An 18,934-nucleotide genomic window follows, 5' to 3' on the forward strand; every position below is an offset into this window, starting at 1 on the left:
AGACACAGATATACGGGTACGTGGATAGGAATTTTATGGAACCCTGCAGATTTCCAACATTTCTCTACCAGAATTGTGAGGAAAATGCAGATTTTTTTGGCCAAAGTTTTAGGTTTGAAGGATATTGTGGGTATAAAAAAAAAAGGTAGGAGGATCCATGCATGCCAGATAATTTTGAACTGCACTGGGTGTCTTGTTTTCAGAAATGTCTAAGTTAGGTAGATTTCCCTTGGTCGCGACCAAGCCCCGGTCCATATACCGCAGCTACACCCGCCAACAAATCAAGTCTTTTTGGTTGTTTTTTTAAATTTTTTTTATAAAGGAAAGTTTGATGTTTAAATGTTGCTTTTTGGGCCTCTTGTGTCACCCACAATCCACAGCTACACAAAGCGTTGATTTTGCTGGGAGGGAAGTGATGTCTCCAGGTCGAACTTTGGGGATTTTGTGTTACAGGCACTTGGCCTAGCCACACAAGTGGTATCATTTATATTGGAAGACATGTGGAAACACTTATAATTAGAACATTTGTTCACACCAATTGGATTTCTCTGCATTTCTGGCTTCCAAATGGAAACCACTGTGCCAGAATGACACATTCTGTAAAACACCTTCTGAATTATACATGATAGAAAGTGTAACCTCAAATTCAGAAGTGTACAAATAATCACTATTCGTAATTCAATATCTTGTGTATTTCAGTAATACAGAGGTTTCCATCTTATTTCATTCATCAATCAGAGTTTACCATATGAATTTCTGCAGGGGCAGTACACAAGGAAAAATCATAAGTAGCAGATCAGTTGTTGGCTCTGGGTATTGTATATTTGTAGGAAAACCTACAACCCATATATATCCTTGTGAACCCTATGGACTGATGGACATAATGGTATATTACTTTTGTAAATAGTTAATCTCCGATAATGAAGAAGTGTCAGAGGTAAACTGTGGCATTCAATCTCAATTAGATGGATGATACATCAACATAAAATGAATTGAGGATTCTGGAGAGGCTGAAGGGTAATGCTTCAACATTTTACCTCTGAGGAATACATAAAAAGTGATGGGTGGAATGATTAACTTATCTCAACCACTAGTAATTACTGGCAGATGCATCCCAGTCCTTCATTTTCTTGCGCAACATACCACTTCAGACAGGACATATCAATATTCAAAATCAGTCTTGGTACTGCTCCAAGAAAAACAGTCTAGCCGAAATAATAAGGTAGGTCCATTCGGAACTGTAACACAAGTAACCCCCGACCAGTGGCTGAGATTAATGAAGCATTCCATCTATCATTTTGTTCTTGTAGATGTCCTCAGTGTATGTGGTATGCTCGGATGTGGGTCCAGTGCTCACTCTGCCACACGATTCTAGCTAAACCTCACTGGTGAGACCTATAAAGGTTGAAACAGGTCTGGGGTTGCATGTGTTCTTGTCTGGGGAGGACCTGGTGTGGTAAGTCTGGCTGGACACATTCCAATAGGAGCAGGGAAAAGACGAGTTACACATGACTGAGCTCTATTTGGAGAAGAATGCTGGGAGAAAAACAATAGACAGGGATGCGACTCCAAGTGTTTGCCAGTGGCTGAGATAATTCACACATTGCATCCATCCCTTTGTTCTTCTTGCTCAGGATTATCCTCAACACCGAAGTCTGTGATAGTACAATTCCAAAGATCATAATAGATGACTGCAATAACCCCCCTGCACCCTTACGAGATACTCCATCTAAATGCATTTTACAGCCTTTGGAAATAGCAAGTGCCAGTTCATGGGCTGAGTGCTCTTTCAGCCATGTTCCTGTTTAATAAAATAAAAATAAAAAATCCCCAAGCTTGCGTCTGCAAAATGCTAAATATTTGAGTATTGTACAGCCCCCTCTAAGTTAAGATAAGCTAAGCTAGAACAACTCAAATTTATAGTATCAGGAACAAATATAGAGGTACCTGGCAACCTAGAGAGCTTAGAGCTCCCTTTCAAGGCCTTCTGCATCTATAATCTACATAGTTTGAAGTAAAACTTGTTGCACCAAGCCCAAGATGTTCATTGCTGGTAAAGGTGAACTGATCCTGACTAGAAGAAGATTCAGTGCAAAATGAAGCTGAACAGGAAACAGATAGCCGAATCCAGAAAAAAATGTAATCCCAGCAGTTTTCTTTGAAAAAGTGGATAATTACATGTCAAACTCCGAGCAAAATAATTTGTAACTTCTGAGGTGAGTCAGAATCATCATGCCCCTTGCAATTTTCCACAGACAAATGACAGCAGGGCAACTGTCTGGAAAAGTGACGGGAGAAAATGTCCAGTAAATACAGAGACCAGCAGAATTTATTGTACAAAGCACCAATTCCGGATACAATTCCTACTTTTCCCGAGAAAAATCCAGAATCTGAAGTATTTATCACAAACACCACATGGTGTTGGGGTTTGCCAGATATATTAAATACCCCAACCCATTCCAGTCATTAGTGGTCAAGACTAATAATTAGGAACAATTACTTTCCCCAATGGTCTCTTTGTAGTATTTCCATTTGAAGTCTTTTTTCAGGTCTCAAATGGCATACTGGGCAGCGTCATATAATTTCTTCTACTGAAAAAAGAGACATTTGAGAGCCCTGGGAACGCTTGGCACACGATAAGTTCAAAAAGCAATAGCAAATCGAAGGCCCTGCATCAAACTCAGACGCGGTCTCTTACACAGTCTGGAAAAGGATTATCAACAGGCAGCTGAGATCAACCTCATACTTGCTGGACTCCCGCTCTTTAAAGACCTCAAACATCTTATCTCCCTTAAACAATTCCTACCTATTAGGGAAGCCACAGCTATACCTCTCAGAAGGCATAAATAGACGAGTCCTCAAAGCTATTTTATTTATGCGCTTGTATGGCCTACCAGTGGCTGACTATTACCCATGGGCCCACACTAAAACAAGATCCTAATCGAGTGTGTAAGTCAAAGTGCATGAGGACCAACTCAGACCCCGTTCTGCAGATCCTCATCTGGCTATTTACTCTCAAAAACTGAGAACGGATTACTTCACTGCAGCACAACAGTAGGAGGAAAAGTGATCCCTCTTGCCTACCCCCACCACTTTCACCCGCAATATGCACCCTGCACAGGGCCAGCTCAATGTACTTAGAACCACCCCCCCCCCCTCCCTCCAACACCCTTCGGGAGCATAAACATTTGCACTTTATACGTTTTACCCACTGCCTTGAGCAGATTGGTCAGGACGCTGCATTTCACACACATATATACAGGCTACAACTATGGCTTCTATTTTTTTATTGCACAATCTCATCTTTGCACATGGACAAGAACAGTGCTCTTTCTTACAATTTTAAATATGTTTTATTGTAAAACTGTTATGGTTTTAACTAACTAAACATTAAAATATTTTGATTGATTGACCACTCACTTAATGTGCAAACAGTGTTTGAAATGCTTAGCTTCTAGAGCATCAACACTTGCCTTGTGATTGCGCTGAAAAGACCACGGATACGTGCACGATGTCGAGCTACGAAGGCCTCTGTGAAAATCACTCCTCTGTTATTCTGGTCTATTTGTCCATGGATAATTCTACCAAGTCTTAACGACAACACCTGTAAATAGCACACATTGAATCTATGGAGACTGCGAATAATCCAGAAATACATTTTTACACAAGCTTGTGACAGCTGTCAAATCAATTCATGTTCATTTAAAAAACAAGTCAGGTATTTATGAAGGCAACAATGATCTCTGTGAGTAACCTTGTTAAGTATCCTTTGCCCATATACATCCATGGCCAAGTTCTGAAAACCTTCCTCTATGTTTTGCTGTGATCATTGACGGTGGGGTCCTTGAAAGGACCAATGCCTTCAAGGATCTATTACAGAAGCTCCCTTTTTTCTGAGAAATACCGGCTATGAAATGGTTAGTTACTTCTTCCGCAACACAGGAATTGAAGTCATAAACATTAGAATAATTCCCAGCTGCGTGTGAAGACCCAGAGACACTTTAAATTCATAATTGTCTGTAGAACAGTATGTTCAGGGTGCCAATGTCGACATGAGAAGCACCCATCAGACATCGATCCACGGCATTATTTTTCCAGAACGTAGACTGAAAATTGCTCAAAAGAGTTCATTTAAAACTACATTGCAGCTTTGAAATTATAACAGGTAAAATCTGTCAACCATTCATTGTGGAAACAAAGGGATTGCTGTGTCTTTAAGAAACCAGGAACTTTTTTTTGTAAGTTTAGAAAGCTTTATTGAATTAATAATCATAGTAAAACATCATTACAAAAAAAACATATAGCATATGATGGATAAAAAATGACATATAAATAACTTAATTGCAATCCAGTCCCAAAAGAGGGAAGAAAAACAATACAAAAGGAAAAAATGCATTTTAAAGTTTTCAACAAAAGAAAGGGAAAGAAGGAAAGGAAAGAGAGAAATGGGGAGGGGAAAGAGAGGGGGAAGCATGAAAAGCATAATCAATACTAAATACTTCTATAAACAGTTAAAAATGTAATGGAAAAGTGATAAAGATAACAATGGGTACTTTGAAAAGGAAAACGGGAAAATCAGGAAGCACATCTGGAGAGGAAAGAGGTTAATGGTGACCACAACAGATCCTTTTTGATTAATAAAGGTAATGAAGTGGCGAAGGCACGATCAAGCCTGTGATGATGACAAAGCAAATTCCACCAGGCGTGATACGACATTTTTGAAGTGTCTTTCCAATTGGTAGTGATTATCTGAAAGGAAATGGCTAAATGCAGGTCTATAAATTTACGTACATTGCTTTGAACATCCCATAGGGGTGAAGAACCTCCCAAAACAATATGTACAATTTCAAAAGAAAACTTGTTAGATAGGATTTCATTTAATTTCGACCAGATACGAGACCAAAAGGACTTAACCAACAGGCAGTGAAAAATCATATGAAATAAATCACTGTTCTCACAAGAGCAAGACCAGCACCTCTTAGACTCTAGTAGCTTGAATCTGTGCAATTCAGAAGGAGTGAAAAAGAGTCTGTTGTAAAAATCAATATAGAGTCTGCGTGGTGCTGGCAGAGGAGGTGTGTATTTTGGACCAGATAGTCTCCCATGTATGAAATGAAAAGTCCTGGGCCAGATCTTTCTCCCATAAGAGTTCTAAATTAGATTTGGATCTAACTACAGAAGAACGGGACAGTGTTTTATAAATAACAGCGGCTTTAAGAGGGATGGAAAAATGAAGTGAGGAGGAAGAGGCCTGGTCAGGGGTAATAAGGGGACAGCTCTGGGAAAGGAGAGGAGTCAGGGAAGCCCTCAGTGCGGGTTATCGAAGAAAATGTGTGGTAGAAATGCCAAATGATTCAGTAATGTCTAACAAATCCCTAGGGATCTTATTCTTCAGTAATTGGCCTAAAGTGATGATACCCTTATCAATCCATTCCTTCCAAAAGAGCGCTCTATTGTCGATCTTTAAGAATTTGTTATACCAGATTGGAGTTTGGGAAAATAAATCCTCAGAGGAGAGGTGGGATCGAAACAAAGAAGATGCAAGGGCTTTGGAGTGAGTAAATATGGGGGTGGAAAAACGCTTTGGGGTTGAGACGAGCGAGTAGCTGTGAGGAAAGAAAAGAGTAAAAGTTGTGCTTGTTCTAACGAGCGCCAAGCCGTTGAAGGAGGAAGAGGGGAGTTGGTTAAAAAAAGGCATATTTGTTTCAAAGTAAAAGCAGAATGGTAGCGTTTGAGATTGGGAAAATTGACTCCACCCAAGTCTTTGGGTTGTTGAAGACGAGAAAGCGAAATCCTAGCTTTGCGGTTATTCTATAGAAATTTGGTTAGGGAGTGGTTAATGGTGCTAAAAAAGAAAGCGAAAGGGAAACTGGGAGCATTGAGAGATAAAAATTAATGATGGGGAGAAGCGTCATTTTAATAGTGGCCAATCTCCCCCACCAAGATAAGAAAAGAGGGGACCAGCTCTCAATAAGGACAGAAAGTTAGTTTCTCTAATAGTGTTGGCATAAGAAATGCCTAAACATGTGATAGTCCTGGGATTCCATTCAAAACCAGAACCGTGAAACATATGAGAAAGACAATATTTGTTTAAAGGTAAAACTTCAGAATTATTGATATTCAGTCTGTAACCAGAAACCAGAGTATTTTTGTAGTATAGAAAAGAGAGTAGGCAGAGAAGTGGACGGATTTGAAATATAAAGTAAAATATCATCCGCATAAGCAGTAAATTTAAGATCAATGTTTTGAAATTGGAAACTTGTGTAGAGTGGAGAAAGTCTGATTTTTTTCTAAAAAGGGTTCTAAAGCAAGAATTAAAAGAAGTGGTAAAAGGGGACAGCCTTGCCTAGTGCCTCTAAGGAGTGGAAAATATTTAGATGGGCAGCCGTTTACCCAAATGGAGGTAGAGGGAGCAGAATATAACAATTGAATATATTTAATAATGGGGGGACTGAAACCATGCCATCTCAACGCACCAAACAAAATCCCAACTAACCCCATCAAATGCCTTCTCAGCATCCAATGTGATGGCAGCCACCGGTGAAGCCATGTTGGAACCAAGGTGAATGATGTTGAGGGGAGTTCTCGAGTTGTCAGTAATTGACCTACCTTCGACAAACCCAGATTGGGAAATATTGATGAGGTCAGGGATGATTTTATTGATGCAGAGAGCAAGTATTTTAGTAAAGATTTTAGTCTGTGTTAATAAGGGAGATGGGCCTATAGTTTTTGCAAAGGGAGGGATCTTTATCCTTTTTAGGGATCTAACATAACATTGCCTGAGTGAAGGATCCCCTTGACTCACCTTTGATAAGAAAATGATTGATCAGTGAGAATAAATGAGGGATTAAAAGTTTTTTAAAGTGAAGAAAAAAAATCGAACAGTGAAACCATCCGGTCCGGGTGTTTTATCTTTGGGTAACAGGTTAATAGCATTAACGATTTCATTTTCTAAGATAGGAGTATGAAACCAGGAACTTTTAAAACCAATGAAGCAATCTCACTGGCAGTTGCTTCGCCAAGTCAATCCTTTTTCACAGTGAGAAAATTCTAGAAATAAGAAAACAAGACATACAGTAATTTCATTTCAAATGCCCAAGACAACCCATCCAGGGAGGCTGGTGGGCCGCTTTAGATTTCAATGAAGATACCTATGATGCAGAACCAGAAATAAAATAAGTAACCATTTCTTCTGCATCATAGGATCTTCATTGGTAGACAAACATCAGAATAGGGTAGCAAGCTACTCTCCGTTGCATCATGCAGCTATTGAGTATAGGAAACAAATTTCATAGGTAACACGATTACGAGATCTAATAGCTCATTGTTAGCCAAACAAAATGTTCTGGGTGGCTAGATCTCCTTTAGCATCAGCCTGTGTCTCAGTCTCTAAGCAGCAGTGCTTTGTGAATATATGCGCTGATTTTCAAGTGGTATTCTTGTAGATGTCGGTTAAGGAAATATTTCTAAAACTATGATGTTGTTACTGCTTTCCCTCTAACTGAATGAGCTTTTGGTCTGCCTGGAAGACTTTTTTGTGCTAACTGGTAGTGTAATAAAATGCAAACCACAATTCATCTGGAAATGGATTGCTGAAATGTGGCTAACCCTTGTTGAATGTGTCTGCAAACAGCTGGATAGATTTGCTAAATGTCCTTGTCTTATCTAGATAAAAAAGGCATACATTTCTAGCATCAAAGAATGTAGAGATCTTTCTGCTGGAGTGGATGGATTGTGAAAATATACAGGTAACGATACCGATTGATTTATGTGACATTGAGAATTTACTTTGGGTAGGAAGGACGGGTGTGTTCCCAGGACTACCCCATGTGCATGAAATATTGTGTATGGTTCCACAGCTAATAGCATGTGAACTTACTCTTCTAGAAAATGTAATTGCTAGCAAAAAAACATTTTCACATGACAAAGGATGCAGTGTATCCTTGTTTATTGGTTCAAAAGGAGGACTAATAAATCTGGACTAGACTAATTTGAGTTCCCATGGTGGTGATGGTTTCCTAACCCAAGGTAACACTTTTCTGAGACCTTCGAAAAATTGGGATCATAGGGATCTCGAAAAAAGAAATCTGGTCTGAGGGTTTTCTTATAAGCTGTTCTCATAGCAAGATGCACATTTATGGAGCAAAACTGTAATTTCGATCGAGCAAGGTGTGAGAGGTAAGGGGCAAGGGCATTCTCCTGACATGAAATTGGTTTATGGCCATTATTACTGTTCCATATGCAGAACCTCTTCCACTTCACTGCATAAACATTTTGTTGAAGGGTGTTTTGCTTCCAAAAGAATATCCATGCAAGTAGGTGGGAGATTTAGGTGGCTGTACTGTCTGATTTCAGAAGCCATGCTCCCAGATTCAATGATGGTATACTGAGAAGTGGAATTTGCTTTTAAAATCTGGTGGTTTAGATTCTGTTTGTGTAGGAGTCTAATGTGAGGTCTGATTGACATCCGAAGGAGGCCTGGTTGCCACCACAGCATCAGGAGATCAGAATCATCTTCGAGTGAGTACTGCGTGGCCTCCAATAGTACTATTAAGAGGAGTGGGACCTGTGGAAAGGCATATAGAGAAATCTCTTAGATAAGTCTATTAAAAGGCATTGCCCAGTGAATTATGCGCTGAAACCCTGCATGTGAATTCTCACCACTGTTTTGAGCGGTCATAAACAAATTCAAATAAGGGGTTCCCCACTGTGAGATGTCTTGCATCATCTAAAACACATTCAGAGTTGTTTTCGTAAAATCGGCTAGCGTATTTTTTGTTCCCAGAATGTGCATTGCCTACAGCGTCAGACCCTTTGCTTATGTCCAGTGCCAGATTGTTTGCCTCACGAGAAAGAGGCTAGTCTTTGATTCTGTGGCTCCCTGTTTTTTCAGGCGGTGCGTCGTAGTGGTGTGGTCTGTCTGAATCAGGAAGTCTAATTGCAGCAATGGCAGAAAAGCTTTGAGTGCTAGATGGACAGTTCATAATTCTAGATAGTTGATGTGAAATGACTTTCGTTTCTCTGTTCATTGGTCCTTGAAAGTCAAAGCCTTTAGATGTGCTCCCCGTCCTACTAGTGATGCATCTAGCCTCTACATGTACTCCCCGTCCTACTAGTTATGCATCTTTAACAACAGAAATGCATTTGTGACAACAGTCATAGATCCATCACTCTTGTTGTAATGGGGAATAAATGCAAAAATTCCAAACTCTGCACCACCACACTGGAGATGGTCTTCCTGGTACGGTCATATGTGCCCTGACATCCCAGTAGTCCTGTTTTCTAACTTTGGATCTTCAAGGCATTGCTGCAATGGCCTCATATGCAACCATACGTTTGGGACAATGGGCATACAAGAAGCTATGGAGCATAGTAGTGATGACATTGGATTAGCAGTGGGTTTATCATTGTTTAGCAACATATTCTTGACAGATAACAGTCTTTCCTCTGAAGGAAACATTTTTCCTTTGATGGTATTTATTGTGGCCACTGGTTAGGATGTGCTTTCATTTGGGGGAGACACAACTGATGTTTGCAGTTGTAGCTGAAGACCTTGTGTGTCTAGGAGGGTGACAGTCTCCTGAATAATTTGTTTTCGTTTGGAGCGATTGAGAGCTTGGAGGAGCCAACCGTCTACAAAAGGGGGAAAATGTACACTACTGTCATGCAATTTGAGAATGTGCATGGGGCTGATTTCAATCCAAATGGTAGGAAGAAATACACGAAATGCAAATTGGCTACTACAAACCTCAAAGAATTTCTGTGGTGTTTTGCTATTGGAATTTTGAAGTATGCATCTATTGTGCACATCCAATCTTTCTTTTCTCACTGAAGAAATATTTGAAGAAGCACCAGCATTACGAATTTTTCTCTTTTTACGCATTTGTGGAGAAAACGAAAGTCCAGTATTAGTCTGTATTCTCGTTTTGGCGCATTGTCGTGAACCAGGAAATAACTTGAGTATATTACCTGACCTTTTTGTCGAGATGGTATTAGTTCTATTGCATTTTAACAAGATTGACATTTCCTTTCTTAAAGTTGGTACTTCAAGTTTCGATGTGGATTTTGGGAGCCTGGCCTTTAGCTGTGAGGAGTGTTTTTACTCACTGTGTATAGCACCCACTTGTCCAATATAATGAGGTTCCATTCTGCCAAGTGACCGCTCCCCTCTCTCCCATGCAAGCCTTCCCCCCCCCACCCCAGAGTGGCAAATAGAGGGAAAGTGGAGGTACAAGGTTGTCGATTTCTATTCCTGAAGGATGGTCTTTCTCCAGAATTAGACAGTCTCTGAGATGTTGACTGCTGCTCTGAAGATTTTCTTCGGTAAGGCTCTTGCTACATTTGGTACAGGAAGCGAGGGGATTGAACCCTAACTCAGATATCTGGTATCCTTGGTTTCATATTAGAGTTTGAAAAAACATTTCCTTTTTAGCTCTCCTACAGCCTTGATGGTCTCCTTCATTCAACATATTTCTTCCTCTTTGTGTTGAACAACTATTTTAGCACCAGGGAAAGGTAGGTTCAAAATCTATTGTTAAGTATCTGGTTTAAGAGAGATTCATCGCAACCAAGATGACCTGCGGAGCAAGGCATCATGGAAATAGCCTGTAGTGGTCCATCCACTGCGGCACTTATAACCTGGTTTGCCAGCAAGCAGTCTTCATTGACCAGCTGTTCCAAGTATTGTTGTCTATGCTTCTGTAGGTCATCTATGAAAGATTTCATTCCTTCCCAGATTTCTCTGTGATATTCGCCAGCAGGGCCTGTGGCACTTGCAGTCTTTAATGCAACTACTGTAGAGTTACACATTTTTCTCCTAGGTATACCTATTCTTTTGCTTTCATTTTAGGGTGAAGCAGTAGTCTCTTGTTCATGACACTTAATGACCAACCAAAGTCACAATCACAGAGACTGGCTTAGGGTCACACTTTAAGAATACATGATCCAGTTGTGATGATTTTATTTCTTTTGTAGTCTTGGAATGACAGCTTTAACAGTAGCCAGTGTCAAGTACTTACCTTCAGCTATCCTTAGAAGCCCCGGCACCAAAGGTAACGAATATGCTACTTACCAGTATGCATCTGTTCTTGGCATGTAGGGCTGCTGACATTCATATCTGTGCATAGATCGCCGCCTAGTGTTGGGTCCGGATGATTGCACATTGTTGTCCTGGAAGAGTCTTCGAAGTATCACGAGATAGGTGGCTCCTCCCCTGGACTACAGTGCGCATGGGCATCCTCTCCATCCTCAGATTGTTTTTCGCCATTGTGGCAGTGATGGAGTAGATATAGTAAGTGATGACCATGCTATACAGTAATTCTGAGTGCTGCAGCCGCCACAGGCGCCGGGGAGGAGGGTGGGCGATATGAATGTCAGCAGCCCTACATGCCAAGAACAGATGCATACTGGTAAGTAGCATATTCGGTTCGAGGCATGTGGGCTGCTGAATTCATATCTGTGCATAGATTATATAGCAGTCCCTCCATTAGCGGCGGCTGCCCGTGCCAGCTGCAGCAGTCTGAAAAAGGGTCTTGAGAACAGCCTGTCCTACAGCTGCCTGCTGTTTTCAATGTACATCTACACAGTAGTGTTTAGTAAATGTATGTATAGTGGACCACGTGGCTGCTCTACATATTTCCTCTAAAGGAATGTTCCCTAGGAAAGCCATGGACGCCCCTAACTTTCGTGTTGAGTGGGCTCTTGGAGGAATCGTTAATGTGCGTTTAGCTTTCTGATAGCAAATTTGAATACATTTAACGATCCATCTGGCTATCCCTGCTTTGGAAATGGCGTTGCCCTTGTGTTGTGGAGAAAAGGCAACGAACAGTTGTTTTGTTTTCCTAAAATCCTTTGTTCTGTCTATATAGTACTTGAGGGCCCTCTTTACATCTAGTGGATGGAGCATTCTCTCTGCAACATTTTCTGGATTCGGAAAGAAAACAGGCAGTTCAATAGTCTGATTCATGTGGAACTGCGATATTACTTTAGGCATGAATTTGGGGTTGGTACGAAGTACGACCCTGTTTGCGTGCACCTGTATGAATGGCTCTTGAATGGTTAGTGCCTGGAGTTCACTAACTCTTCTTAACGAAGTGATTGCCACTAAGAAAGCTACTTTCCAGGTGAGGAATTGAATCTCACAGGAATGTAGAGGTTCAAAAGGTGGACCCATCAATCTGGTGAGGACCACATTCAGGTTCCACACCGGTGCCGGTGGGTGTGTTGGAGGAATCACTCTTTTGAGTCCCTCTAAGAAGGCTTTGATGGCAGGCACTCTGAATAAAGAGAGGTGCTGCCTGTTCTGAAGATAGGCTGCTATTGCGGTTAGATGTATACGGATAGAGTTGTATGCCAGATTGCATCGGTATAAATGTAACAGGTAACAGATGATGTTCTGAATGGATGCATCCAGCGGATTAATGTCATTGTTTTTACAGTAAATGACAAATCTTTTCCATTTAGCCGCATAGCAAGCTCTGGTCGTGGGTCTCCTGGCCTCTTTGATATTCATACATTCTGGAGGCAGGTTCAGGTAGCCAAACTCTAAGACTTCAGGAGCCAGATCGCCAGGTTCAGCTGTTGCGGATCTGGGTGCTGAATTTCGCCATGGTTCTGTGTTAAAAGTGCGGGTGTGAGCCGCAGTCTTTGATGCGGCACCACGGAAAGTTCTAGCAACGCGGTGTACCATGGCTGGCGTGCCCACATTGGAGCAACTAGGATGAGTGTCATCGAGTGTTGCCTTAGTTTGCGTGCCACTAGCGGTATTAATGGCGCTGGGGGAAAAGCGTACGCAAATCTGCCTGACCAGTTCATCCATATCGCATTGCCCTGCGACTGTGGATGCGGGAACCTGGCGGCAAAGCTTTGGCATTTTGCGTTTTCCCTTGTGGCGAATAGGTCTATCTCTGGATGACCCCACTGCTGGAAGTACGGTTGGAGTACTGATGGATGTAGCTCCCACTCGTGCATTTGGTGGCTGTGTCTGCTGAGCAGATCCGCCATGTGGTTGTCCTTGCCCGGGAGGTGTTGTGCCATGAGGAACATGTTCCTCTGAATGGCCCACCTCCACATGCTTTGAGCCAGATGAGACAACTGTGGAGAGTGTGTTCCTCCCTGCTTCTGTATGTAGTACATGGCAGTCATGTTGTCCGTCCGGATCAACACGACTTTGTTGCATAAGTGTACTTTGAATGCCTTCATTGCCAGGAAGATTGCCATCAGTTCCAGAAGGTTGATGTGCATCTTCTTTTGCTGTGTCATCCATAGTCCCTGCACTGTGTAATTGAGTACATGAGCTCCCCATCCCTGGAGAGACGCGTCCGCCGTCAGTATTATTTGTGGAACAGGCTCTTGGAACTGTCGGCCCTTGCAAAGGTTTTGTGGATTCCACCAATGCAGAGAGTTGTATGCCCGACCGCTCACCAACACTAGGTCTTTCAACTGTCCTCGAGTCTGATTCCATTGACGTGCCAAGCACTCCTGAAGCGGGCGCATATGTAGTCTCACGTGCGGGACTATGAAGATGCAGGAGGCCATCATGCCTATCAACTGCATGAACACTCGCGCTGGGAGGGAGTGTTGAGGTCTGAACTTCTTTATCAGCAGTTGCATGCTGTTGATTCTCACTAAATTTGGCTGAGCTTTGGCTGCCAGAGTGTCTATGGTTGCGCCCAGGTACTGCCGTACGTGGGCGGGTTGAAGATGTGATTTTGGATAATTTAGTGAGAATCCCACATTGTGAAGAAGGTGAATGGTGTGGGATATGTGGTTGGCACACTGCTGGGCTGACTTTGCCTGAACAAGCCAGTCGTCCAGGTAAGGAAAGACGTGAATGTGCTGTCTCCTTAAGTGTGCAGCCACTGTCGCTAGGCACTTGGTAAAGACTCTGGGCGCTGTTGTTACTCCGAAAGGAAGGACTTTGAACTGATAATGCTGATCCTGAATAGTGAACCTGAGATATTTTTTGTGTGATGGGTGTATGGGTATGTGTAAATACGCATCCTTCAAATCTAGTGTTGCAAGGAAGTCTCCCTGACTGAGTAACGGCAGAACCTGCTGGAGGGTGAGCATATGAAAATGCTCTGACAGAATGTATTGGTTGAGAGGTCTCAGGTCCAGTATAGGTCTTAGAGACCCGTCCTTTTTTGGGATCAAGAAGTACAGAGAGTACACCCCTGACCCCCGTTGTTCTACAGGCACGAGCTCTATGGCTCCTTTCTGAAGCATACTTAGTACTTCCTGCTGCAATAATGCCAAGTGCTCTGCGGACATAGGACGGTGTCTTGGTGGTATGTTGGGTTAATTGGATGTTAATTCCAGACAATAACCGTACTGGACAATTTCTTTGACCCACCTGTCTGTGGTGATGGATCTCCAGACTGGAAGGAACTGTTGGAGTCTCCCCCCGACCGGTGTTATGTGGTCGGGGGGCAGTGACAAGACATCACTGTTTGTTATTGGCGGAGGACCTGGTGTTGTTGTGTCCTCGTCCTCTGCCTTTGGTGCTGGATCCACGATATCCACCCCTATTATTCTTATTATAGGTACTCTGGGTATTTCCTTTAGTGTACTGCTGCTGGGACCCCTGACCTTTAGCTGCTCCTCTATTTCCGGGGCGACGAAAGGAGCCACTCCGAAACTGCTGCGACTGTAGAGCCCCCATAGATTTCGCAGTTTCAGTGTCCTTTTTAATCTTTTCTAGTGTAGTGTCAACCTCGGGGCCAAATAAAAAGTCTGGGTTGACTGGTTGATTCAAGATATTATTTTGAATCTCAGGTTTGAAACCTGATATTCTCAGCCATGCGTGCCTCCTCAACATCACACTAGTGTTGATTGCCCTTGCTGCAGTGTCAGCTGCATCTAGTGCGCACTTGATGGACGCATTTGTAATGAGTTGTCCCTCTCTGATGAGGAGCTCCGCTCCATCTTTGTAGTCATCTGGTAGGTGTTCTAGCAGTGTTTCTAGGGTATCGTAGTGTGACCTGTCGTATCGGGCCAGGAGTGCCTGAGTGTTGGCAATGCGCCAGATGTTTGCGGCTTGTGCTGCTATCCTTTTTCCGGATGTTTCTAGCACTTTGGACTCCTTGTCCGGAGGAGGAGCATCACCGGTAGTTTGTGAGTTATCTCTCTTGCGAGCATTAGAAACTACCATGGAGTCCAAAGGCAATTGACCCTTAATGTACATTGGGTCTCCTGGGGCTGGTTTGTATTTTTTCTCAATTCTGGGGTTCAATACCCGTGCTCTGGTTGTCTCCTTAAAGATGTCCTTAGCATCTTTAATAACCACTTTTAACATTGGTAGAGTCTTGACCGTTCTTTCTGATGTGGAGAACGTGTCCACCAAGAAATCCTCCTCCACAGAGTCAGAATGAAGTTCCACTCCGTGATTGGCAGCCGCTCTTTCAATGAGGGCGTTAAAAGCAGCAGTATCTTCAGTGGGAGATGGTTTTATATTATAAAGAGGAGTGTCAGGAACATTTTGTGGGTCTCCTGGGTCATTAGGGTCTCCCCATGCTTGATCCTGGTCTTGCTGGTGTTCATTAGGGTCAGTATCCACAGGATAAGTGGTATCCTCAGTATAGCCCTCTCCTGCATCCGCCTCCGAATGTGTGGGAGAAAAGGATGGTGGTTCCTGATCATATGTGTGGTAAGGTTCAACAAGCACTGATGTCGAAGCTGCCGCCATTTTCCTTTTTAGTGGTATTTTGTATGAGTCCAAAGCCTTTTGTGGATCAATTCTCCGCTTGCGGAATAACAGCCTACCCGTGTCGGCGTCGATAAACTGGTCCTGTGAGTCTTCGACATCGCTTCTTTCCGTGGACACTGTTCTTGGTTGTGCGATACTCTTCCTAAGTTCGAACATCTTTGGTGCCCCCGGTGTTGGCAATCCAAACTTGATCGGTGCCGGCGCCGAGTGAGCCTTGGCGACCGTGTGCGGTTCGGGCTCCGTTTTCGGTTCGAGAGTGGCCCGTTCCATGATGCGCTTTAGGGACTCCGACACCTGTTGCAACGTGAATGCGGACGGTGCTTTGGAACCGACAGGCTCTTTGGAGACAGGCCTCGACGCGGTCTCCGGTTTCTTTCCAGTCTTCGATCCGAAGTTTTGGATCGACGCCTTGTTGATCCGGTATTTTGGCAGTCTCAGCACTCTTCGGTGTTGATGTAGTCGGATCGACCACCTTGACCTTGGTTGTTGGTGCCCCAACTTTCGGTGCTATAGGCCTCTGCGTCTTCTCGGGACCGAAGGCCTTCTTCTGTTTCTCGGTGCCGAAGTCCTTTTTTGGTTTCTCGGTACCGAAGTCCTTCTTTCTTTGGTCGGCTCCGACGTCCTTCTTCTGGGTCGACGGATTGGAAGGTTTCGATGCCTTCGATCCGACCTGAACCAGTTGCACTTTCGGTTTCGATTTGACCGGTGCTGGTTTTGGTTTCGATTTCACGGAATCGACTCCAGTCTTTTTCGATATTTCTGGCTCTTTTGAAATGTCCGGAGCCGGGCCTTCAGGCGGGGCTGTAGAACGATCCGACCGATCTTGGGTAAGGCCCGCAGGCGATCCCTCGACCTGAGCCTTATCAAGACTATGTCCCTCGGCCTCCGCATCGACAGATTGGCCTAGCTCCTCGCCGGAGCTATCTCCCTCGGCTCCAAGGGCATCATCGTCGTCTCCTACCTCGTCGACGACGTCTTCGTCCTCGAAGATCTCCTCATCATCGTCGTTATATTGGGATTCCTGCTCGGAAGCATGGCCCGATTCTATCTCTTCGACGCTCTCGACTTCTTCATCCTCGGAGCTGAATATGTTAACCGGGTTAGGCGCGATTGTTTGGCCTCCAATCTAGCCGCCCGTCTATTCCGAAGGGTCTTTTTCGACCGGAACCGGGCGCAGGCCATACACCTGGACTCATCATGATCCGGTGATCAACATTTATTACACACCGGGTGGACATCAACGTGTGGATATTTTGCGTGACATAGAGGACATCTTTTGAAGGGAGTCCTCGATTCCATCTTCTAACGTTGATCGATGGTCGGACCGAAACTTGGGCCGAGAAGGGTGGATAAGTCCGAGAAACAAGTATAATAATTTATCGATACCGAACGCAAACAATACAGACAATATCTAAAGGCTTTTGGCCTTAAATAAAGTGTTCCTAACTTGAGCTAAGATAAGCACATCCGAACCCAATGGCGGAAAAAAACAATCTGAGGATGGAGAGGATGCCCATGCACACTGTAGTCCAGGGGAGGAGCCACCTATCTCGTGATACTTCGAAGACTCTTCCAGGACAACAATGTGCAATCATCCGGACCCAACACTAGGCGGCGATCTATGCACAGGTATGAATTCAGCAGCCCACATGCCTCGAACCAAAGGTTGTGGTGATGCCATTAGTTGAAGAGTCTCAATAATAACAGTGACCAATGTTTGAGGCACTTCCAATATTTGCCGCTCACACCAAAACACTATGGAAAATTGTAATGTCATCCACTGGTAAGAGTTTCACAGGGGAAGCAGCAGGAAAAATCAGGGTACTAAAAGAGTGATATCTGTCACTAGATGTTGAACTTGACTTGATGATGACGTTTTCTCTGGAGTAGGTACAAGGGCTCTGAGATAGTGAAGTTGGTGGTGATGCAGGAGTCACAGGAGGTAAAGGTTTGCTAACAACAGCTGACACAGATGTCGGTGTTGACACCATTTTTGGTTTTGGCATCAGTGGTGGCATCCCTGGCAATGGTGTAGTGTGAGTTAAGTTAGAGAGGGACCAAAAGAGTTTGTAGTGGACCCTCTAAGGAAAAAAATAACGTGGGACACCCAGTAGTCATGGTGTGTCCTTTTCAGAAAGTCCAAGTCTCATTTTAGAAGTAAGAGTAAACTAAAATTCTTAACACATTGGATTTGACTTGGACATCAGTGAAGGCGAGTCAAGTCATGGTGAATATATTGACAAATGGATTGAATGATGGATGGTGTGGGAGATGCAGAGAAAATCATTGAATGGTTCAACTTGGATGGAGATAGTCTCAATGATGACCAGTACTTTTGTTTACTTTAATGATCGTGTTGATATATATCTGGGCCTCTTCTACATCCACTTTAATGGTGAAGGATTTGCTGCCAATCCATGGTCCGTTGGCCTCAAGGTTGACAGTGTCACTAACCTGCAATGGTGCCTCATTGATGATGAAGCTTCCCTTGAAGGTGAACATTGGTGATGAGGCTTTTGACGTCGATATATTCAACAGAACACTGCAGTGAAGGCTGTAATGGCGCTGATGATGGTGTTACTGATCCTCTTTCCTCCTCTTATCTACCTCTTGGGAGGTCTTTTGTGATGTAGGCATCCTGGGGGGGGGGGGGGAAGAGGGGACACTAGCTGGATGATTTCTCAGCCCTCAAGTTCCTTCTTTCTTCCTTTGTCATCATGTCTTCAAGATTTTGTATGAGCCTGATCCCTTCTCTGTCCTTTTGCAAGATTTTTGTCATTTCCTGGTTGAAGGGGATGATGGTAAGCACATTACACAGTCTTTGTGCAAGTCCGAAGCTGCCTTTCTCCTGTCACAGGGAGGACACTTCATGAAAAGTGAAGGCATAATGCCACAAAAAAAAGAAGGTTTTCAGAAAAAAAGATTTACTAGGTAGAACATTAAAAATATGTTTTCAACAATAAAATTCTGAAAACCACATGTGTGCAAACCTCCACGTGTTCTAGGTAAGAGCCAGAAAAAAGAACTTACTAAGGGAGTCAACTGCCAATGAGGTGCGTCATGGGAAGTAGAAGCTCCAAGATTCTTAAAGGCACAGAATTCTTTTTCTTCATAGCTTAAAAATGTAAGCCTATAAGGCTGCATTTTTCCCTTAATGATGGACAGATGTTTCTGTTTTACACGCTGCAATGGAATTTTACATGGACTCTTTTGACCATTATTAAGCCT

The 18,934-nt window shown here is 43.3% G+C and overlaps 1 protein-coding gene across 1 annotated transcript in view; it reads right to left on the reverse strand.

Moving 5' to 3' along the window:
• The window catches only part of UFL1 (UFM1 specific ligase 1), a 332,333-nt gene that overhangs the window by 217,306 nt on the left and 96,093 nt on the right, over positions 1 to 18,934 (reverse strand). The window contains exon 6 of the mRNA XM_085611135.1: positions 3,474 to 3,604. Coding sequence (XP_085467261.1) covers positions 3,474 to 3,604 — 131 coding nt within the window. The remainder of the gene's footprint in view (positions 1 to 3,473; positions 3,605 to 18,934) is intronic.

The sequence above is a fragment of the Triturus cristatus genome, chromosome 6 (genome assembly GCF_964204655.1).
Source record: "Triturus cristatus chromosome 6, aTriCri1.1, whole genome shotgun sequence".
Taxonomy (NCBI): domain Eukaryota; kingdom Metazoa; phylum Chordata; class Amphibia; order Caudata; family Salamandridae; genus Triturus; species Triturus cristatus.